This window comes from Nilaparvata lugens, chromosome 1 (assembly GCF_014356525.2).
Source record: "Nilaparvata lugens isolate BPH chromosome 1, ASM1435652v1, whole genome shotgun sequence".
NCBI lineage: Eukaryota > Metazoa > Arthropoda > Insecta > Hemiptera > Delphacidae > Nilaparvata > Nilaparvata lugens.
This window is the reverse complement of record NC_052504.1, coordinates 88524476-88549896: the sequence shown is the minus strand read 5'-3', so window position 1 is coordinate 88549896 and position 25421 is coordinate 88524476. Positions and strand designations below refer to the sequence as shown.

The 25421-nt window shown below is 34.3% G+C and overlaps 1 protein-coding gene across 2 annotated transcripts; it reads left to right on the top strand.

Moving 5' to 3' along the window:
• Positions 1-3465: 3465 nt before the first annotated feature.
• LOC111051037 (AN1-type zinc finger protein 4) lies at positions 3466-23150 on the top strand. 2 transcript variants are annotated; one of them, XM_039419534.1, is made up of 8 exons: positions 3466-3622; positions 8787-9043; positions 11122-11317; positions 13563-13700; positions 14853-14991; positions 16663-17147; positions 20052-20789; positions 22952-23150. In XM_039419534.1, the coding sequence occupies exons 2-8, from the start codon at positions 8887-8889 to the stop codon at positions 23055-23057; spliced, it is 1959 nt and encodes a 652-aa protein (XP_039275468.1). In that variant the 5' UTR covers positions 3466-3622; positions 8787-8886; the 3' UTR covers positions 23058-23150. The 2 variants fall into 2 exon arrangements, with proteins under 2 accessions (XP_039275468.1, XP_039275467.1); XM_039419533.1 differs by having other exon boundaries at positions 3525-4346.
• The last annotated feature ends 2271 nt before the right edge of the window (positions 23151-25421 follow it).

Here is a 25421-nt window from a genome sequence, read left to right as displayed (position 1 = left end):
AAGTGAGAAGTATATTGACTGCTTCGCGGAATTTGTCCGCATGCGCATAACGAAGGCGTTTATTGTGTCATAAAAATAATGAAATGTTTCCTGCCAAATCATTCAAAAAAGTGGACTGCTCAGTAGATACTTTCAAAGTACTTTAAAAACGCACTTGCTTTTTTATTTTTCAACAAGAAGATTATAAAATTCTTATCTTTGGTTATGTGACTGCTGTTGAGTTGCTGCCTTTTTCTTAGAATTTTAAAATTTAGCCCCCTTCCCACACATGCAAGTATTATAATAATAATTGACCGAACGAAGTGAGTTCTAAGATTTAAAACGACGGTTTGGCATTTCTCTTAATGGGTAAATGTTTATATGTTCATATATTTATATGTTGCGCATTTACGGCGAAACGCGGTAATAGATTTTCATGAAATTTGACAGGTATGTTCCTTTTTAAATTGCGCGTCGACGTATATACAAGGTTTTTGGAAATTTTGTATTTCAAGAATAATATAAAAGGAGAAAGGAGCCTCTTTCATACGCCAATATTAGAGTAAAAATCAGACTATAAAATTATTCATCATAAATCAGCTGACAAGTGATTACACAGATGTGTGTGGAGAAGCCAGTCTATTACTGTATTTGTATAAGGTCTATAGTTGCAATCAAAGACATTAAAGAGGTATGCATCTTTAAGCTGGGTTTACACCAAAGTTATTAGCAAAATGGTTATAACTTAATCCTTATAGATTCTAATTAGATTGAACGGAAGTTGACAAACACATATGTTCATCATGTGTATGATAAGTTATGTTCAATCTAACTTAATCTAAAAGGATTGAGTTATTAACATTTTTTAAATAAATTTGGTCTAATCGCAGCTTCAAGGTCTTTGGTTTCAATATTTTGTTTTGCAGTCATGGTATTATTATGCGTGCCCGTCAGCAGTATCATAGAGAAACAATAGCGTAAGTAGATATCCCATGGTATAGGGCGTTTATGTCGCAACTTTTACTGTTATCCCAAGCCAATAGTTCACGTAGTTCTTTCATATGCAGCTGTATAACGCTGGTAGTCTCTCAAATTGTGCCGTTCATACAATATCACCCCAAAAAAAACAGTAAAAATTGACAATAATCGACAGTAGGTAATCAGCTTGAGATAACAGTAAAAGTTGCGACATAAATTCCCTATACCATGGGATATCTACTTACGCTATCGTTTCTCTATGGCAGTACAGTAGAAGCTCTCTTAACCGACCCCTACGGGACCGGAGTGTTGTCGGATAACGAAAAAGGTCGGTTAAACCGAATAATATTGTAAATAGTTGTAATAGGTGTTAAAATCATTCAAACACGTGAAAAAAAGTTTTTGAAAAACTGTTCCTAAACTTTTAAAGCTAATGTAGCCATTACTCACCCAATAGTCCTTATGATCTACCATGTCCCTTGATCTATATACTCAGAAAATGGATACCATGATGTTTCTTCCATCGTGCTAGCCAACCGTCACTCGCTGTGAAAGTCCAGCAGTTTTCAATTTTAGCGTAAAACGCCATTGCCTTTTCCTTCAAAATTGGCCCACTAATCAGTGTACCTTTCCGCCGCTCTTGAGTAAATCACAGCCATAATGCATCGTCAATAATCTCGTTTGTAGGTTTCTTTAAAGTGCAACGAGAGGTTAAGATTTTCTCGGATTTAATTTGGGTGCAGTAGTCCTGAATGGATTTTTTATTACGCTTCCAGTCCTTGACCGTTGTAACACCGACACTGAGTTCATCGCTAATCCTTTTAACAGTTTCCCCTTTATCAAGTCATTCTATTGCTTTTAGTTTTTGTTCCATCGTCACAACCATTCTCTTACGTTTAACACCACTCATTTTACACTACTGTACTTTACACTAACAAAGTCAATTACATAAACAATTAAAAAAAACAATTATGGTATCAAAAACTGTTAAATATCAAAGTTTGCAAACACAGTTAGCACACTAGAAACTGCCCGCACATGATATTGAGAGCAACTGACTGAATTTTGACTTGCTACGGAATCATATGTTCGACCTGTTGAAACATGAAAGTTATTTTTGGATCGTTATCGCAGCAGCAGCAGCGGAAGTTTGTATATTCCTGGAAACGGTCGGTTAATCCGACAGGCGGTTGATCCGAGGTCGGTTAAGAGAGCTTCTACTGTATCAATATCCTCACATTTGAAAAAACGAATTCAATAGGTGAATGAGAATAAACAAATGAACTGAATAATGCTGGAGAAATTATAATATTTTTGATTCTAAAAAAATTAAATTTCATCAGATAGAAAGATTATCAAGGAACTGGATGAATATTATATCATAATATGGAATACAAATTCAAACATGAACTGAGTTTGTTAACATTTAAAACAGTTGACATCTGATACTTGTGGATGAGATTTCTGCGTGAGGTCTACTGTTCACTGAACTAATAGTTATAGAGAGTCTATTATTGTAATAGATATATTATAGTAATTAACGTATTTATCAGGAAGTCTGATAATAAAAAGGAATATCGTTGGGGATTTTGTCCCCACAAGGTGACAAACTATCGTACTATAAGAACTAGTAGTTCTGTGAACAGTAGACCTCATGCAGTCATCTCATTCACAAGTACCCATTTGAAACTATAGACCTTATGGAAATACATCAATAGACTGGTTTCTCCACACACATCTGTGTAATCACTTGTCAGCTGATTTATGATGAATAATTCTATAGCCTGATTTTTACTCTAATATTGGCGTTTGAAGGAGGCTCCTTTTTCCTTTTATATTATCCTTGAAATGCAGAATTTCCAAAAACCTTGTATATACGTCGACGCGCAATTAAAAAAGGAACATACCTGTCAAATTTCGCCGTAATAAATGCGCAACACATAAACATTTAAACATTAAGAGAAATGACAAAACTCATTTCGCTTGATCAATAACTGAAAAAAATTCAATAATTATGGACATTCAGGATGTACTGGCCATTTTATTTTCCTTGAATAACATGGAAAAGGCTTTGAATCCATTGGAATTTGGTGAAGGCTGAAGAGTTTATTTTGATAGTCAATATTCTAAGTAAATTGTAACATTTTACAAATTTCGGATTGGGTAATGTTTTTCTTTGTATAGTGAGGTCCACGTTATAATGAGAGTAAGTGATCAACTTTGGTTTTGCTATCCTTGTCTATTATTCGACAAAGCGGGTGGTAATTATCCATTTCTAGGTCCACAACGATGCCAATTATGTTTCTTATAGTGTAGAAATATAATTAAATAATGCAGAGAATCGGCATCGCTATTCTTCTATCTTTATCCCTTACCATTATAACGTGGACCTCACTATAGTTGTAAAAACACAATCACGGAGCGCTGTTGTAACTGCGCGAGCGAATAAATTCCGCGATGCAGACAGTTTACAAAAATAAAAGACCTTGAATTTATTTATTCTATGACAATGAAATACTGATGGCATAAAAAGTAAACAGCTGACCTAACCTTAAAATCACAGAAATTCTTCTGAGTTGAAAAGGATCAGGGATTAAAGAGTAACACTTTCAAATTAATTGTTATTGTATAGTACATTTTATTATAATATAACTTCCTCAAAAGGGTAAGTCTCCATCCCTCAATGGTTATTTAGTATTTAAAACTCGATTTTATTTCCATCAATTAACTTAATTATTAACATCGACTAAGAACAGATCGTCTGCAGATAGGGCTTTTTAATTCTGATAATTTACTTCTAGTTTTTACATTTTTAACACCTTTGTTCCTAATATTGATACCAATACTTTCCTATAATCAGTTTTGAGGTGGATGAAAGATATCGAGAATCAAGGCGTAGAGCGCAGGTCATTTTACAAACAAAATTGCTTTGTTGCTTGGTAACCCACCTTCTACCACTCTTGCCTTCTGCTACTTGCTTACTAGTTTTAGGTTTTGACCATTCCATTAGTTAATTCTTGTGTATTGAGCAGTTTATTTTTTCAAAAAACGTCTTTTTTGTAATATTGAAATCCTTTTGGAGCCACTCATTGACAATCTAAATATTTAACCTTGTCAGATGGATTCTTCCAATCACCTGTCAATATCTTGTCCTACATGTTTCAGTTTTATTATTGCTCGTATAAGTTTTCAAAATCAAGTTTCACAATGATATAAATTTCTCAAAGTTTCTCGACTAGGCTTATCTGCCAATTAACTTTTAATTTGTGATCCATAAGCTTCAATAATACTTGTCACTTTTGCTGTGCTTCACCAAATATAGTTGATTGCAATTCAAACAACGAGCATACCGTAATATTTTTGCACAACATTGACTCTCGGCTGTATGGGTAAGTTGATACTATTGAGAATAACTTAATTAGCTTATCAATCAAACTGATTTTTAATCCTGATTGTTGCTTTTCCAAGTGACAAAAGCGTTAGTAGCCGGGTTACCACTAAGAACTCAAAACTATAATCTCTAAAATGTAGTATCAATACCGGTATCCTAAATTTCATCATTAAGCCTCGTCACACATGCACAATTTTAGAATTGAGTTGATTGTTTACGCTAGGTACTACAATAGAAAATTTGATGATAATAATAAAATTGTCTTCTGTGATAGGCTTTAGTAAGTAATAAATGTTAACCCTGATAAGGAGACTTGAAGAGCTTTGACAATTCCCTGAACTTACTTTGGATCGTGGTGAAGACACCTGATTTCAGAAGTAAAATATCAATATTGACAGGTATAATAAAACTTATCAGTTATAATAAAAGCAAGTTCAACAAAATCACTGATCCACTTGTAAGTTATAAAAATAAAATTATAAATACTGTATTTTTTTTCTCTTTTTGTGTAGTTGAGAAGTTGATATTGTGATAATTATTCATATTGAAAGAAAAAGACTAAGAAATTGTCAAAAACAGATTTATTGATACTTAGAAAGACCGGTTTCGGTTATTACACCATTGTCAATCTCTGATAAACTATCGATAACTATGATATGATAAATCGTATCCTATAGATAATATAAGATAAGAATAAGATAAATAAGCATAAAAGATACATTAAACAATAAAAGCTGAATAAGGGTGTGATTACATTGAATGTGTATATGAGCAATCATAGCACATGAGCTGACATTTTTTTTGAAAAGTGTCATTGAGACACTTTGTGACTTGCATGTAGCTGTTTGCATTGAACGCAACAAGCAAGTGCAAGCTTTCAGTGTGAGTGTTCCTACTGCTCTTCCCAAATTTGATTTTTCATCTTGGAGTTATACCCGACTTGGAGAGCACAGGTGATGTCATTGGGAGGAGCTACTTCCTTTAAATTTTGGGGTACGTCAGGGTTTAATACTGGGGCTGGTCCTGTTTATCATAATGATCAACGACTTGGACAACAATGACTTAACTTTTTTTAGCTGACGATACATCATTGCTGTCATCTGGCATTGACCTTCAGCGGGTGTTGAAGATGTCGGCGGAGTATCTGCAATCTTCAACTTTATACCTAAATCTGCATCCTTCACCCATAATTTGGTTCCTGGTAAATCGTTTCTACCTGAATGAGAGCAAGACACAAAACATCATCTGCCGTTTGTTGCAGAGCTTGCCTCATTATCAGGAACATCTGAAGCTGCTAGGCTTCGTCTTGGATTCAAAACTCAGTTGGGTTAGCCACATCCAACAAGTGACTAAGAGACTGTTTCGAATCTGTTTCCTGTTGCTCAAGCTGAGGGGACATGTAACGGAGGCATATCTGGTCATTATTTATTATCATGCACTTTTACACTGCCGTTTCGCTTATGGTCTACTCATGTAAGGTTATTCAGCCAAGGTTGTGGATACACTGAAGCTGCAAAAACAGGCTGATAGGATTATAACTTCTAGCAAACATGCTCATTGCAAGCACAAAAAAGAAGGGAAATTCTTTGGGGAGCAATGAAATTTGCACAATTTATCATCTGCATATGAAACGTCCGGTTGATTGCTAGTTTCGGTGGCATGCTGATTATAGGATTATAACTTCTAGCAAACATTAAGCTCATTGCAAGCACAAAAAAGAAGGGAAATTCTTTGGGGAGCAATGAAATTTGCACAATTTATCATCTGCATATGAAACGTCCGGTTGATTGCTAGTTTCGGTGGCATGCTGATTATAGGATTATAACTTCTAGCAAACATTATGCTCATTGCAAGCACAAAAAAGAAGGGAAATTCTTTGGGGAGCAATGAAATTTGCACAATTTATCATCTGCATATGAAACGTCCGGTTGATTGCTAGTTTCGGTGGCATGCTGATTATAGGATTATAACTTCTAGCAAACATTATGCTCATTGCAAGCACAAAAAAGAAGTGACATTCTTTGGGGAGCACTGAAATTTGCACAATTTATCATCTGCGTATCAAAAGTCTGGTTGATTGTTAGTTTCGGTGGCATGCTGACATCAAAGGCATACCTTGACGTTTTAGTTGGTTATTTAGTCAAAGTTGTGGATACACTGAAGCTGCAAAAACAGGCTGCTAGGATTATAATTTCCAGCAAACATTATGCTCATTGCAAGCCCATTTTTGTTAGGCCAGGTATCCTAACTGTAGTCAGCGACTTCCTTTTCTCTGCCTCATGTATATCGAGAGGAATCAACAAAATTTGTTAACCCTTGTCATCAAGGTATTGAGATGGACTGAACTATCCTACTACTTAGTCTACTTACTGATCTAAAGAATATCTATCACTTCCATGAGCCTCTAAAATTCCACTCCATTTTGAATTCTGTTAGTAATTTTAGTCTCAAATATTGCTATTCATTTATTTTTATCAAGATTCTTTAGAACGATTGATGTGCTATGTCAGCTGAATTATTGTGGTGTGCTGAGAAAAAGTGTAAAAACGACACGTTTTCTTGTTTATTCTTTCGTATGTTGCTCATTTCTATTCAATAATAGATATTGACTATCATAGAATATTTTGAAAGTATGTGGAAAATACTTGTCGTACTTCGGAATTGAAATTTAAAATTGCTATGACGGTAGAATTGTCTAAGTTTTCACATAAATATCATCTATATTTTTTGTTTGAGGTTGGTTCTCTAAGCTCGATTCAATTCCTTAGCTTGTGATTGGTTGAAGAGAGGGATAAAAGTGAACCATTTTCTTGACAGTTCTGGGTTGCTCAAGAACTAGCGGTATATTAATGAATTCAATTACCACCATAGAATGATTTTGAATTTCATAACTATCTCTCAAGGATTTGGTTATCAGTCACCACCCTTCCGAGATTACCGAGAGACTCATCTCATCTGTGAAATAAAAATGTTAAATTGGCAATTCATTTTCATTGAGACCCATATTCTCTGTGTAAACACCCTTGATTTTTATGTTGGTGTGACGATAAAATGATTGACACATCACATGATTTCATCCGTTGAACTTTGAGGCTCATGATGAATAATTGGATCATATTTCTAATGTTCCTATTCTCCTCTCTGTTTCTCACAGAAACACTCTTCCGCAGTCTCAGGATTATTTGTTGGGATCTATTAATTATTCACCTACTGATTATTTATTCACGTATTGGTGAGTTTATTCGTGAAGAATCTGGCAGTAGTTGGGTGTTACACCAATGGAGCGTAATTTATTCCATCTATTCGAGAAGGAGAGGCACAAATAGCTTGATCGATCGACCTTGAACGTGCATTAGTCGACCATTAAATTCCTGCTTGCTTGCTCTTGAACCTCATGTCAAATCTCAATAATCATATTTCCATTTCCTGTATTGTATCCCGAGACACATTATAGACCCCGGTGCGGTGAATTCCAATAGAAAACTCGAATTTAGTATTTATCTGCTGATTTCAACAATTCATTGTTATCAAATGTCGGTGTGGTGAATTCCAATAGAAAACTAGAATTTAGTATTTATCTACTAATTTTAATAATTCATTGTTATCAAATTTCTATTGAAAATCAACTAGTTTTTCAAATCTAATAAAAACTTTAGTATCTTGGTGTAGATACTCTTAAGATGTGTTTGTTGATCCTCTCTTTTGTTTTTCATCCTCGGTAAAAGTGTACCTTGAAACTATGAAAGCTTATTTTTTGAAAATAGCATTGTTTCTTGATGCATAATCTCTATACTTTGGACTGTATATTGATGTTATAACATCAATTACATAAAGTTAATAGAGCCGTCTAATCATTAGGCCTACTGTATTTGTACAACTTACACAAATATACAGTTCATTGTTTCTTGTGTTGTTTGTATTAACAATAATGTTGACTTTATCATAATTACTCCAGAGAAAATCAGAATTTTTGTCCCAATTTACAGAAATTTTCAATTAAACATGAAATTTACGGGGATAAACACACTACTGCATTGGTTTGTAATATTTCGCTTTTATAGTAGGTGTATGTAGCGTGTGGTAAAGCCACCACAATCAAACACAATACTCGAAATTGTGAGTCATCATTTCTTATCAATAACAAAAACCAGATCTAGAGGATTTTAAAATTTAATCTTGAGTAGATTAAAAAGACAAACATAGTTCTGCAATTTATCGAATTTCTCTTTTATAAATATTGCCAAAAATAAATACATTATTGTGTTTTGAACGATGTAATAAATAACAATATAATTTTAAATCTATTTGTTCTAGAAGCTTTCTTGTTGTGAATAGTAAATGCTAATATTATCTCAAATATCTGTGACAGGTTTCTTGTTATTGTTATATAGGTATAGTGAATCATTTCTTATTATTGATAAATAATGAATTGTTTCAGGTCAACCATGATCAACGCAAAATTGGCAGTGATCCTGTTTGAAATAAGTATTGGACGAATTCCATGAGGGGGCCACAGTTGTCCGCTTCGAAAACAGCTGATGATGTCTTTCCAGGACTACAGAGCCTTCTCCAAGTATCGACGGGAAGAATCGATCACTCTGTTTGTTGAAACACTGACTGGGACTAAATTTGAAATGTCGGTCCTCCCTCACGATACCATCAAGTCTGTCAAAGTCAAAATCCAACGAATTGGAGGTAAGAATATGTTAAATCTAATCGCCGTAAAATGATGTCAATTGATTGTCATCCGATTATTTCATTTTTTCTTCAGTTAGGGTGTGTTCACATAGAGCAACTAAGTTGCAGAACCGCAGGTAGAAATCTACAAAAAATTATACCCCATTATTACTTAGTTCAAAGGCGGTTAAAAAAGTTGCACAATGAAAGTTCTTCATGTGAAAACACCCTTTAGATAACACATTTCATACTCCTGCTGATTCTTATGTGTAAATAGTTGCAGAACTGCTGGTAGAAATCTAAAAAAATTATACCCCTGGCTCATTAGAGAAACTTTGTTTGAAGGTGGTTCAAAAGTTGCATCAAGAAAGTTGCTCATGTGAACACACCCATAGATAACACATTTCATACTCCTGCTTATACTTAGTTTTTCTAATCACGCTTCATACTCCATACGTGTTATCGGATGGACACGTTATCAATCAATCAATCATCTTTATTCAAATATACATAAAAATGTACAAGAATGCGTCAATTAGAATAAATATTTTCTTGAAAATATAGCATGTCAGTCATAACAAATACATAAAAATTTACAATACTTATCTAATAGTCTTCAAGGATGGTTTTCCAGAAACTCATCCACCGAGTAATAGACTTTTTCTATTAAGAATTTATGAAGGTTAGTTTTGAATTTTCTCAATCCACAGTTTAGTTGATAATAGTTTCAAAAAGCTTGGAAGTCCATTATAAAATTTGCACCCTGCATAGCTAGGCTTCCTCTCAAATAATTTCCTCCTATGAGGCTGAGTTACAAAGTTTTCTCTCCCTCTAGTGTTATACGAATGTGTATCGGCTCTAATTTGGGAATTCGTTCTATTTTGGACAGAATGCACAGTCAGCCTGAAAATGTAAATAGAGGGTACTGTTAGTAGGGATAGTGATCGGAATGCTTCTCTACAAGGGTGGTTGTATCCGAGCCCTGCCATATACCTTATCGCTTTCTTTTGTTGTACAAATACTCTTTGAATATTTTCCTTTGAAGTACCACCCCCAAAGCTCTATACCGTACACAACATAACAATAAAATGTAGCAAAGTACGCCACTTTAATGGTGTTGTGTGGAACATACTTCACCAGATTTCTGATAAGGAAGAGACTTTTACTTATTTTCCTGATCATACTATCAACATGTAAAGTCCATGTCAGCCTTTCATCAAAATTTACCCCTAGCATATTAACAGAGTCAGTGCTTTCAATTTCATCATCACCAATATATAATTGGGGAAGTATAGGAACATTTTTAAAGTGTATAATTTGGCTTTTCATAGAGTTTATTGATAGACAGACATTATTGAAATACTGGACCACAGTATCGTCGGTCCCGGCTGATATACCGAACAACAGTGGTGAATCCCATTGACGGCTTAAATGATATGATATTCTTTGACGAGGTGAAATTTCCTTCAGGGACTCCGCACCAATAAAAGACATACGAATATTATTATTACTTCATACTTGTACTAAATGCTACTTATACGTCCACTTCATATCTATAGTTGAACTATCGATTTGAATGTATGATTTCATGCATTTGCCAAAAACAAATATAAGAAAGCTTTACAAAAGTTAAGAATATGCTATTACACAAGACTAAAGCAAAAATATAACTTTAATTCATAGAAATACAGGAACTCTCAATTATTACATAAATAATTATGAAAGGTAATCTGTATGCAGTGTTTTATTTCGTACAATGTATTTTTCATTTCTATGATTATGTATGTATATTTCAATTATTATTGTATTAATTATTGAAAATATTTTCTAGTGATTCTGTATTTTGTATTTTGGCGAAATAAGTTCCTTTCTTTCTGAAATAGTGATTTAATAATATTATTCCTTCTTACAGTAATTAAGGTCTATGATTATGTTCCTACGAGTACAGTAGTTGAGTCAAAAACACAGGCAAAAGAAAGATTCCTTGTGCGCCAGCGTGAGTCGTAAAATCACCTTAAAATTAATCAGTGTAAAATAATAACAGTTCAGCCTATGCAGTGTTTTGGTCGTGATTTTTTTTCACCTTTGTCCCACAGGAATTCCGATCAGTCAGCAGCACTTGATTTACAATCTGCAAGAGCTGGATGATGCGTCACTGTTGGCTGATTACTCCGTCAAAAGTGGGTCGACACTCAAACTGGTGCTATCTATGAGAGGCGGACCCATCAGCACTGTTAGACGTGTCCTACCTCTGGATGATGCTGCTTTAAGAGAGCTCATGGAAAGTAACAGGTATCAATTCTCGTTTATTTCCTATCAGAATTCGATAATAGTGTGATATGTTTAATAATCTACAGAGATTATTGAGCATCAATTCAATTTTAATTTCAATTTCAATTTATTGGAAAAATGATGACACATTGTGTACGTTCTGTGTACAGTAAATTGTTCCAGTTCCATCACGTGACTAGTGCAAAATGTTCCCATGGAACGCCATTTCAAAATCGTTGGTTCAAGCTTTTGGCGCGCACATATAAAGTTGATTTACAATGTGTCGTTTACTAGCTGCGTGAATGAAGAAAGGCTGTTTTACAAACATACCGTCTAGAAAAGTGTAAATTTCTTTTATTCCATTGCTCTCAAATTTTCTATCGAGAAAAATTCATTTAATGAATGGTTATCAAACATCATATTGTTGGTTATGTATTATATGTTATATATAGCGCATGCGCAGAGAAGCAAGCAGACTACAATAATCGACCAATGAGAGCTCAGATAGTTGGAACTGTACCAGGTCGGACAATTTACCACATTTCGACTGTGGTACAGAAAGTTGGAGCTGGAACAGGTTTCTGGAACAGAATCTGTCAAAATTCCTCCCATGGAACGCGGAACTTTTTACTTGGTAAATTGTGAATCGGACAATTTACCACATTCCATGTACACAGAACGGGCCCAATGTAGGATAAAAACCCAGGAAGAAATAGTTCCAGCATTATCAAAATCGAACACTATTACTGGAGATGTTGTAGAATTTTTCCTTAATGAACAAAAAACACCATGTCTCCTCTGCTTCGATAGTTCTATCTTCACAAAACTTTCCTTCCTACTCACTTGATACCCTGGGAGAAATTCCAAGATCCGTTCATAGCACGCTTCAGAGGTCATGCCTGGACGTACTTGTCAAGTGTTCAATATCTTATATAGATTGGTTCTTAGATCAAGTGAAAAATGAAGAATCAATCAATGTAAACTTTGAGACATCTACCTATTCTATATCTATAGTGAGGTCCACGTTATAATGGCAGTGAAGAAAGATAGGAGAAAAACGTTGCCAAGTCTTTCCATTTTACCACTGAGTGTACACAGCTGTTACTCAATTCATCCCATTAAATTTGATCCAATAATAATAAATTATCATTTCCTTGATAAAATAACTAATTTGATGTCAAATTAATCAAGAAAATATATTTCTTCATAATTTGATTCAAAAGTTTGCTTTCATAACTGAGATCAGATTTCTATTTTTATACAAACCTGAAATGGCGGCTAATTTAAAAAATCTGTGATACAACAATCTGAATTTCAAAACAACAGAAATTAAGTTATTTGGTAGTTATTCTGTTCCCATTTATTTTTAAAATAATAGAAAAATAGAAATCCTTTTTGAAATAAGTAATTTCAATGTAAATAATTCTAAAATAACCTTTCAATATTATTTATACCGGTACGAGTGGGTCTAACCTTTACGTGTAGGCTAAAATGAAGCATGGATGAAGTCTAGGATGGTTAGTTATCAACTTTTAGGTATTCATTTCAGGTATTTTAATTTGTATTTCTCATACGGTAATGTCTAAAAATTATTTAATTGTTCCAAAAATACATTTTTAATCAATTATACGACTTGTGTACTCAAGTATTTTGATAGAATGAAGAAAAAAATGGCGGCTGAGAATTGTTTGTTTACTTTTGTACAGTCACTGTCAAAAGTAAAAATAAAATATTCTGTCAAACTGACAACATTGCAAAGCGAGAGAGATAGCGCTATCTGTTTTGTTGTATGATAGAAAAGGACAGCAACAGTATTGTCAATCGTACACTGCCTTTATAACGTGGACCTCACTATAGATACATATATAAGCATAGAGAAAATATAGCATAAGAACCAAGATATAAGTACACACGCATAAAGAAGCATGCATGCATATTAATCTAAGCTATCTTTTATCTATGATATAAGCAATTTGTTCATTACCAAGTTGCCTTTCTCATTTTATTGGCTACTTCGTTATCAATTCTCGCATCTCTTATGACGAAATTAATGGAGGACTCTCACGGTGTTGCATACCTTGTATACATTCATGGAAGGAATTCATAGAGTTCATGTGTTTATTGAGAACGAACTTTATCACTAATAATACAACTTGACAGTTATTTGGTTTGATTACGATTTATCTGTTCTGTTCGCAATATTAGATATTATTGCTCGAACTTTTATTACCTGAAAGTTTCAATTCTGTTGATTATGTGTTGACAGAGAGGAGCTTCTAGATGACTTGCCTCCCGGGTGCAAAATGGCGGTTCTAGTTTTTCGTGATGGGGACCAATTGAATATGTTCAGGGTGCTAGAAAATGTTGATGGATCCTACTCCCCACTATCTGATTCCTCAATGCTGTAAGTATGCTGAAACTCAAACTTTATAATCTTCAAATAATCAGTTGTGTCAACTTTTTATTTGTTTTAAATGTATTATTAACATTGATCTCGTACTGGTTTGGTAACGAATCATAACGAATAATGGAATAATAAATCAAGTTTATCAGTTTGTCAGCCTTTGGAGCAGCTGACAATGAGCTGGTCACCACCTCGCACATGAAATATGGATCACATAGTGATTATTTTTGTATGAACATTCATTTTTCTATCACAAAGCTAGGTGTGCTCTATGCATGTCTAATTAGAATGCAGCACTTCTATAACTGTTATAGTTCTTGGTAAGGTATATTGAAATTGAAATTTATTCTTCCAAAAAATACATTGATTACAATATATACTAAAAATAATGAGAGAATATTGTGTTTAACAACCCCTGAGTTTATATAGTGAGGGATCGTTCATGTTCCATATTCATTTCTTAATCTCATGAACAGTATGGATACAATGTTAAACAAATATTTTTATTAAACAAAAATAAAACAACAGAGCTCTGAATGAATAGAAAAGTAGATATAAACTTTACAATTCCCTCGATATGAATAATAAATGTGATCAGATCTAGTGCTAGGAACAATTCAGTTAAAATTTTAACAATAGCGAGATAGAATGCTAAATAAAACTATAGTTGAAGAAAATAGTTGAAGCTATGTAAGAAATTTAGTTGAATAACACTTTAGTTTAACACTTGGGGCTTAAATAATGCAATCTGAAAATTTAAGAAAGTTGAAATGCCATGCATACATACTAAATTTAATAAATTAATTCACTGAAGTAAATTTTCTTGAAATACGGTAATCCTCATTATCAGTTTAGCGCCATAAAAATAGTCAGAATTGAATATTTCCATGTTTGCTGTTGCAATTATTGTAAACAATTATATTCAATGGAATAAGAACATCAGATCCCAGCGCAGTTAATGAACGAATTCCAGAGACTGATAATCAATGAATAGGTTCAGCACTGAAGAATCAGAGTCAGTTAATCGTTAGTTATAAATTAGGACTTTGTCAACTCATATTTATTGCTATACATATTTTCGTCATTGAATTTTCAATTGTACCGTATGTTGTTTCTAAGTTATAATTCTATGTACAAATTATATCATTCTAGTAATTTATTCGAAGACGAAGGTATGCTGAAGACTGACGAATTTACTAAACGTTTTGATGAGAACACAGTTACTATGGAAAAAATGTATGACTTGAAAACAAAGCTTGCAGAGCTCGCAATTCAACGGAAGACTCATAAGGTGTGTTCTTTCTTATCATATTTAGAAATTTCAAATATTATATTCTGCACTTACTCTCTGATTCTTGTTGTCTTTTGGATATTAGCACGATTTCAATACATCTATTTCCAAGTGAGATACTCACTTATTTATTTAAACAGTAATTTCAAATTGTAGCTTTTGGAATGAATGGACCAGATTGTTATGTAGTGTAATAGATGTATAATCTATATAGTGTAATCTATAATAATAATAATATATTGTTCTGCGATTATTCTATGAAAAAAAGTGGAAATACGGGTAGGCTACAGATAACTTGATTTATAATACTAGACGAGCAGTTTCAAAATTTCTCAGATCTCAAAAAGTTAGTACAATGATTTTCAAAAATTCTCTTAGTTACTTGGGTACACAATATTTTAATAGTTTGCCAATAGATATCAGGAAATGTAATAATAAGAATACATTTTTAAAGAAATAAAAAGCATGGCTATGGGTCCAAACGGATGTTGATGTTCTAAGAGTTAACCCGGTTTGAAATTTTTTGTTTTACTTTGTATTTGGAGTTGATATGTTGATTGGAAATTCATGAATCCAGTTGTTTTTCAATTTAGGTATTGTTTTTGTATGCTGCTTTGTTTTTTATTAATTGTATGTTTGTATGTTATTGTGCTGTACGGAGATCTACTCATGTATATTATCTTGTTATATTTGATTTTTTGCTTCTTGCTGGTTATCTTGGCTTGTTGAGAATAGTGATTAAAGTTTACAGGGTGCTACAGACGTCGTGCGCTAAAATGTCTGTAAAGTGATAAACTGAACTCCAAAAAAAATTAACCCATACGTCTTAACAATTATTTAGTAATTACAATTAAATACATTACTAACAATGACCACACAACTTAAAGTGGTCATATAATTTCCAAAACTTGAAATGAATGTCAAATGGAATTTATGATGGAAATAAAATTATTTATTGATTATAATAATATCGAGTGACCTGGCTGGCTCATGATCGATAACTTCAGCTCTTGATAAAAATTGTCTTTATTTATAATATGGCGTCAAGTTTTTGTTGCAGGCTGATACACTGTTGCACACTAGTTGGGGATTAGTTAGAATTGATTGATTGATTCGCCTTTATTGGGGCGAAGTTAGGACTCCAGGTCCTCTCTGCCACACAACCCTGAATGGGTTAAAGAGAAGATGGTTGAAGGTTAAGGCTAGGTTAGGGAAAGGTTATGGCCCCCAACTAGCTCAACTCTTGAGTTCTTTCCTATGAATAACAATATGCTGTTATTATTAAAAAAAATTTGGTAATTTTTGAATCAAATATATGATACTGTATCCTTTGGAATTTCTGGAAGCAACAGGAACTTAACGCATTGAAAACATTACTCACTGAAGTTCCTACCCGGGCTGTGTTCTTGTGATCGACTGAGATCTTGATGATGTGCATGCACCACCTCTTACAATATAGGATTGCTTTTCACAACTTGTTTTAGATTGATACAATTTGAAACAAATATTGGAAACTGATATTTTAAACGTTTTTACGACTTGTGAACAAATGATACTATTATTACTCTCAAGCGAAACATTTTTATTGTATAATTTTGTTATGCACTTGTATTTGTGTATTATTGACATTCAATGATTTAATTAAAATTTCAATTCATTACAATTTTCCAGTTGAGACCTGTGGAAACAGAAGACGATAACGAAGACAGAGCACCAGTTGCATCAACATCGGCCGAAAGCGCAAGAGAGAAAGGAACTAGTAAATCTAAACTGCCTCCAATCCCCAGTCTAGAATCGCGACTGGAAGACGAGAACGTTTGTGAGTCAGCCAGTCTGGTGCGGAAAACCAGAACGACTGAGTTTCTAGAACCTCCTGGTACAACTAGAGAGACCGAATTTCTAGAACGACCTGCTAAAACTAGAACGACGGAATTCTCCCGCGTGCCAGTGCTACCGGAGATAGCTAGTCGCGCGACTCCCAGTCCGCGGCTGGCGGTTGGCGACGCGGTAGAGTGTGTGGGAGCCGCGTTTGAGCGGGAGCGACCGCGTACGTCGCCTGACGATGACCGCCTCACTGGCGAACGCGTCTGTCAGATCCTCAGCGATGCCAGTCGGCTGTCGAGAGCTCGCCGCTGTACTGCGTTGCCTTTGCACAGGTATGTTTCACATTACTTATGGTATTCATAATTTATACCATATAACAAAAACAAAAAAAATTAATTCAGAAATAGTTAATATGAATAAATAATAAGATAGGAATTGATTGATTGAGTACTTTATTTATGTAGATTACAATATATACTGGCTTATACACTTATATACAATTGCTTACAATACAGCAAAATTGTAGATGAATGTACATAATATAGACTAAGAAAATAATTATTGAACTGTATATGATATGAAAAAGTAATTTGTAATATAATAACTATAGATAATTATATTGTTATGCATCTACATAAATTGGCGGAGCTTTGGACATATCAATGTCCATTCTTCGGAAAGAATATTCAAAATATCCTACCCACTAACTCTCTACCAAAATCAGAGATAAATAACTGAAAATAATAAATTCATTGATGGTTTAAGCTGGGTCACACTTGTCATGCAGCGTTCTATTCTCCTTTATTCCTCATTAAACGAAACTCTTGAGTTAAATGCTGTGAATCACCACGAATATTTGTAGTAGCAGAAGTCATCGGGGTGGTTTGTATGGCAGTTAACTTAGGATTTTCGTTTAATGATAAGGGTAATTACGATCTTTGGCAACTAAGGTTCGCTTTCTTCAAAGTTGGTTTGACCATCAAACCTGCTTAATTAATGCTGCATTCATTACAATGTATTTAAATTGAGTCAGTTGTTGGTTTAAACTAGAATTTGAGTTCAACTTTATTGGAGAAAGCGACCCTATGTGCCGTTTGTACAGTGCCAGTTTAAAATAAATTCCATTCTAGAACTGGATTAGATCCATATCTAGTCTCGTCCGTTCTAGTCTAGTCCGTTCTATCTAGTCTAGTCTCATTTTGAGGTTAAACCACCAGCTGATTAAATTCAGTTTAAGCTTTGACTGAGCAACCGGCCCTAAGTCGAGCTATTTGTTATTCGAATCAGCCGCTACATTTTTGTAATTTACCACTTTATAGCATTGACTTAGTAAAATAACAGTCTGTTTAAGTGGTTAACATACGATCGTGAATACTAATTTAAATTATTCATTAGCATTTGAACAAATAATACAGTTCCTCATCAATTTCCATCCTATATTTTTATTGGATCCTATATTTGTCAAATAGGATTTGTTAATATAGGATTTTGTTAAATCCTATATTTTTGGTAGTGGTAGGAAAGATCACATGACGGATATGTGAAGCATGCACATTGTAGGCCATTGTCATCCGTGATCGGATCAGAACGCTGCATGACGGGTGTGGTCGCAGCCTTATGGTTCCTAATTTGTTTTACTGGAAAAAAGACTGGGTGTCGGTTGCACAAAAGACGGTTAAATTTAAATCGTGATTCATTTCATGAGAATCAATTAAATAAATGATGCCATGGAAAAATTTGTAATGTGATATTTTCAGCTTTAATATAATCATCAAAATTTTATATTTGTTTGCTTTTTAAATGTGAATTGTGTTTAAAAATAAGTTTTCTTAATTTTAAACTTTATAAAATAGAAACTCAGGAAGTGAAAGTGCAAATTTTCAGTGAGAAAACATGAAGAACCCAATATATAACTTATAAACTTGAGTGTTGATAGGAAATGACATTGGGTAATACGGCGAGGCAGAACATCCAAAAGGATCTCTTCGCCAATAAAAGCCATATGAATAAATAAATAAAATAAATAAATGAGAATCATCAATCAGAGAAGCTTATTTTTCGAAAAAGCCTTCTCTGATTGGTTCTCGTGAAATCATTAACGATTCAAATTTAACCGACTACTGTGGAATCTGGCCTAGATATCATACACTAGAATAATGTATTCTGAGTTATTAATGATTCACCGAAATAATCAACAACTTTTTATAACAGTAGCCAAATCTGCAAAGTGAGTCATTGAGTGTAAAGTAAAAATAAATCGAGAACAGATTCGGCTGTGTTGTAAGGCTGGCCATAGATTGGCAGAACACATTTACAATCTCAAATTCATGTTCGATATTTATCATTTCTCACCAGTATAATTGGTTCTAACACCAATAAATAGGTGCTAGTTGAATTCTGAATATGGGTGAAAACATTGTGGAGCGGAGATTGCTAAATGTAATGCATGTATTGAAATGAGTCGTATCATATGGGTCGTTCCAATATTCGCCACCAGAGTACGTATCTATTTAACACGTGAGTAGTCGCGCCCGCGACAAATTGCCGCACAATTGTAACTTTGGTATGTAGCTTTGGGAATTTTCGTTTTCCAAGGTTGGCAGCTCATGTAATCCTCGCTGTGACTGTCCTCTAGACATTCTTGAACAGTTTGAGTCCTTGAACAGTTTGAGGATGACAGATTGAACGTTGACTAATCTCAATGTATAGGTATTATCTTCCTATTCAATTCCATCTTCTGATTTAAGCTTTCACCATCTTTTTATTCTATCTAGTTGTCGAAAAATGAGTCAAATAAAGAAAGTATATTCATTCCATTCATGAGTAGATTATTTTATTCCATAAAAATGGTAAATTCTAACAATAAATTTGAAGTATGTATTTTTGGAATTTCCTCCATGTATTATGTTATTATATACTATTAAATAGTATATAATAACATGAAACACGTTGAGCAAGATTTGAAATTGATAAATATTGAAAGAGCATTGTCAAAACCAACTGTTAATAGTCTAGGGAGCCATAAGGGTGAGTGTGAGCAAAATGCTCACGCGCGACCACTGACGTTCTGCAAGTCCGAGCGATTACTCGCATGTTAATAAAATGCATTAAATCAATATTCTAAAGATGGAACCTACCTTTGCTTCTCCTCTATGTGCTCACCCTAAGGGATGAATAAAAATCTTCAAATTTGATTCAAATCAACAATTTTATTTGAAAATACTTTTCATTTTTAGGTTCCCCAGAGTTCCTCCCATGGCGAATTCGAGTCTCGATTCAGACCAGGAAAAAGACAAAATATCAGCTGTCAGTTGTGTGGTGTCAGTTTTCAGTAGACCAAGAAGTGGCCTGGAACGAGAAACCCCAAGTTCTGAAAACATGGCAAGTTTCTCGACAACATGTAAATACTCCACACGAAGAAGCAAAGAATCCTCAGCATCCAGATTCAAAGTATCTAGTCCGAAAATGAGTGATGTTCTGAATGAAACCGATGATACCGATTCCAATTATCCGTCTTCAGAAGTGGCCAACGATCGGTCGCGCCGAGATTCTCTGAGGTTCCTTTCCAGAGCTAGTCGATCAAAAGAGAGTCCTCCAGAATCGAGTAAACCCACCAGTAAAACCTTAGCTTCTCTGAACACTAGATCAAGGATGCTCTCAAGAGACGGGGACATCGGTAGGAACCGAAGCAATTTCCACATCCAACTGTCGAGGAATTCGTCATCCTCAGAGCTGCTGAGATACCCGGATGACAGTAGTTTCACTCTGATCGATGAGGAGAGGCTCAGACAGGCGGCTGACGGTGGCTATGGTAAAGTTCCTACTGTGAAAGGATCACAGACTAGTTTGTATGACACGAGGGTGAAAAAAAAGAAGAAGGAGGCCAAGGCTCGATGCACTGTCTGCCGCAAGAGATTGACCATAATCAGCACATACACTTGTCGCTGTGGCAACATATTCTGCAGTATTCACAGGTGAATAATTCGATATTTTCAAATATTTGTTTATTTAGAGACCAAAGTTTAATTTTTATACTTGTGGGGAAATTTTTTTCAGTATCGGAGGGCGAGTTAATTGTGCATCTAGAGGCCAAAGTGGAACTTTTTCCTCCTGTGGGATTTTTTAATATCTGATGATGAATAATTCCCAGAATAAATTTTTCATTTAAAACTAAAATTTTCCTTCTATGGGAAATATTTTTAGTATGTGAGGGTGTATAATATCCCTGAGTTAATTGTTCATGTATATGCTAAAATATCCAAGTGCGAATAAGTCCCTGAGTTAATTGTGCATCTAGAGCTAGAGGCTCAAGTATAACTGAATCGCTAATTGCAAAAAGGGAACACGTCCAGTTTTCATAATTTTACAGGAGAGACAAAAAACTTATTTAAACTTGAACCTAAACCTGTAGTAAACTACGGTATTTAAAACGTCGTCATTACAATGCTTTCAGTTGGACATGTATCCTTCCTACAGTAAACGATGTATCTTACATTAAATATTTGATTTTTTGAAAAAAAAAAAAACAATTTTTGAAAAAGTTGGACATGTCCCCTTTCTGCAATTAGCGATTCAACTATTTCTCCCTGTGGATTTTTTTAATATCTGAGGATGAATAATTCCCTGAATTGATTGTTCATTTGAAAAGTAAAATTTTCCTTCTATGGGAAATATTTTTAGTATGTGAGGGCTAATAATATCCCTGAGTTAATTGTTCATCTAGGTGCTAAAATGTTTCTTCTATGGCAAATATTTTTAGTATCTGAGCGTGAATAATTCCCTGACTTTTATCGTGCATCTAGAGGCTAAAGTTAAATTTTTAACCCCCGTAGGATGTTTTTTTTTCAATATCAGAGGATGAACGCCTGAGTTACTTGTGCATCTAGAGACTCAAGTTGGTTTCAGAGTTTTTCACTGTGGAGGAAATATTTCGCCTGAACTTAGCCGAGGGTGTCATTTGCCTGATTGAGAAAACTCTACAGTGATATTCATTTGGAGCTGTCAGTATTCCTCATGAATAACGTTGATGATTCCAATTCAACCAATGCTGACAGTTTGGAGCAAATCTCACTATAATGACGGGATGCATACTACATTTTTCCTTCGCAAAAACCAATGAATTTAACAATTATTATGATGGTACCATACCTACTTGTAACTTGTCATGTATTGGAAGACCTAAAAATATAGGATGGTGGTGTTTCAAATGATTTCAATAATTTTAAACATAACCATAGCCACATCTAATACAAGGCCCCGGCTTACGCCGACAACGGCGTATTGCAACGTCGCAATGTAGGCCTAGAATCTAATACATGATTGGTGAAAAAGATTTTAAAAAATACCAGCTGATCTTTTTCACCAATCATGTATTAGATTCTAGGCCTACGCTGCGACGTTGCAATATCGTAGGCCGGGGCCTTATATTAGAGGTGGCTATGACATAACTCTTATTTTTCTAATTTTGAGTCATATGAATCTCCCAATTGAGAAAAAGTAATAATTTGAGCGGCTCCTAGACGGTAAATATTATTTTACAATGAATTACCTAAAAACACTTCACTTGAATGGGCTACTTTTATAAATTAATAAAACAATATTGAAACTTGAAGTACCCTTTATTATTTAAAATATTACAACGACTAGTTTCGACCATAGGTCGTTTCCAAGTTCTGTTTCATTTTCATTTTCGAAACTAGTCGTTGTAATATTTAAAATAATAAAGGGTACTTCAAGTTTCAATATTGTTTTATTAATAAATCACCTACTTATAACATCAGGCCACAGTGTCTATGACGTGTTTATTCTAGTTGTTTGGCCTGATGTTATAATTAGGTACTTATATTGTACAATAATATTGAATCTCTAGGGATCACCCAACATTAGTAATAAGACTTGATTGCCACAGAACGAATTGAAGACGGCTCTTTCAACTAAGTCATTTACAAAGTATATTTCATGAATCAGTCTAGATTTCCGATACATCCATCCTTCATTTTCATGCATACTTTTATTTCAATTAATATTGTAATAAAATTGCTTAGTATTATACAGTTATGTTTTGTATATATAGCTGAGTATTATTTGAATGTTTTCATAAAAACTAATGTAGATTCTTTTTGCATAAATTTTTCAGGTATTCGGAAGCCCACGACTGCGATTACGATTACAAGGAAGAGGGACGTCGGATCCTCGAGCAAAATAATCCACTGATTAGAGCACCCAAGTTACCAAAAATCTAAATTGTTCTCATTAAACTAGCCAGCTTCAATGCGCAACAAAATTTATTTTTATAATAGAAAGAACGTTTTTAGTAAACTAATAATAGCACATTATCTTTGAGAACTTTATTTTATTCCTGTTTACTCGACAAAATATCCTGTGATACAGAGCTAAAACAATAGCATTATTTAGCTGGTAATAATAGATTCAGTAATAATAAGTTCAATAGTTTTAATAATAAATTCAGCTGGCATTATTCAAGTTGAAGGGCCAAGCCACACGAATCGTTTTTAATGCGTTTTCAGACGAGTCGGCAGGGCAGGAAGCTCTCCAATTGGCTTATTGGGTTGGCGTTCGGGAATCAGTTGGTAATCAGCCAATCGGAGAGCTTCCTGCTCTGCCGAGTCGTCTGAAAACGCCTGAAAAAATGCTTGGTGTGGATTCGCCTCAAGACTCGTATTTCAATATAGTGAGATTTGCGATCTTAAACCAGACTCTGATTTGAATTGGTTCGCTATTCTTGGCTGTCATTACACAAAACAGATAGTAGAAGTCCCAACTCCACCTAATAAAGATTTTTTTTAATTTTCATAGTACTATTCTTTTCCAACTCAGCACCATTGAAAAATTGCCAGGAATATTAGTTAGCTTTGAAGAAATGTACTACCAGAGTTCTGGTTAACAGAATATTTAATCTCAATTGTGAAACTTCACTATTAAATCAGGAAAAGATATATTTTCCTGGTAATTACAACATTTTTTAGATATAATTGATCATTATTAACAAGTACCAACAATAATTATCATATCAGATTAATTTAATTTCCATCTCTCAGGGTTGTGTGGCAGAGAGGACCAGGAGTCCTAACTCCGCCCTAATAAAGGCATATAATCAATCAATCAATCCTCACTCTTTCTCTGTCTTTTCGTCTCTCTTGGATAGATCGATACAAACCCTTCTCCTATACAGTCAGCGTCTCACTCTGGCATAACGGCTAAAAGAACGCGGACAGCCGTATTAAGAATGCATTAACAAGTGCGTGGAGTTTGGAGGACTGTTACTGTCTCTATCTCAGTCAGCGCAGAACACGGCCATAAATCTGTTTCAAACTGACCCACTGATAATGCCTGTCTGTGTCTGCCGGCCGGCCACATTTCAACAGTAGTCCCTAGTCTGTGCTCGCCTCGGTAAATCCACAGGATTTGTGCTCTGTGCTACACGGAGATATAGTCGGATTCAGTTTTAAATGTCAGCAAGGTTTCAATGGAAAATCTTTATGTTATTTATGAAGTAAGCTGACTCAGAATTTGTGCTCGTTGCTGCTCAGAGATATAGTCGGATTCAGTTTTAAATGTCAGCAAGGTTTCAATGGAAAATCTTAATGTTATTTATGAGGTAAGCTGACTCAGAATTTGTGCTCGGTGCTGCTCAGAGATATAGTCGAATTCAGTTTTAAATGTCAGCATTGTTTGAATGAAAAGCCTTATAAGAAATACTGTCAGTTCAATCCACAGAGTTTGTACTTTGAGGTAATAGTGACATTCACTTTTAAATGTCAGCGTTATTTAAATGGTAAGCCGTGACGTAATTTTATGAGGAATTCTGACACAGGATTTGTGCTCTGTGCTACTCGAAGGTGTAGCGAGATTCACTCTTGATTGTCAGCGTTGTTTGAATGGGAAGCCTTGATGTTATTCATAAGGAATGCTGACTGTTTAAAGTGAATCTACACGGCTGGACAAGTAAGGAAGGAGATTATGATAATACCTTTCCAAATACTGTCACTAGACTTTTTCTTAAACCTTTCAAGATCAGTACAGTGATTCCAAGTTAGAATCAGTTTCTATAAAAATTATGATAGTTTTCAAAAATAATTATTGATTAATCTACTTCCAAATTTATTTGGATCATTGGAGAGAAAATGAATTATGCATTCTTCAAGTACCTACCTTAAAGCTTTTATAATTCAGTTTGTGAATTATTCCCTGTTTAATTCATCAATACATTACAATACGAGGACTGCTAGCCACACCATCATCAAACTCCAGTTATCTATAGTCCGTTCAAAGCTCAGTTTCCAGCACGGGGGGGTTTTATGGCCAATATTGTATTTCAATATAACATCTTGAAATTTATGAATTCAGGGCTACTTATAAAATAGAGTTTTAGTACACTTTTTTGAAATTAATAAAATAAATATATTAAAAATACGATAGATTAAAATTTCTATATTTAATCTATTATCTTATTAGTTTAAAAAAAGATGCTATAATACTATTTTATAAATTCAATATAACAATAGGAGCACACTGTCGCCGTTTTTATGCTGATTCTATCAAAAAGGCCTACGCTCTTTTTCTCACAAAATTATAGCTCATAGGCT

Coding starts and splice junctions, on each gene's coding strand:
- LOC111051037 (XM_039419534.1), top strand. CDS start 8,887: ATGATGTCTTTCCAGGACTACAGAGCCTTCTCCAAGTATCGACGGGAA. Junction 11,318..13,562: donor GAGCTCATGGAAAGTAACAG/GTATCAATTCTC, acceptor ATGTGTTGACAG/AGAGGAGCTTCTAGATGACT. Junction 17,148..20,051: donor ACTGCGTTGCCTTTGCACAG/GTATGTTTCACA, acceptor TTTCATTTTTAG/GTTCCCCAGAGTTCCTCCCA.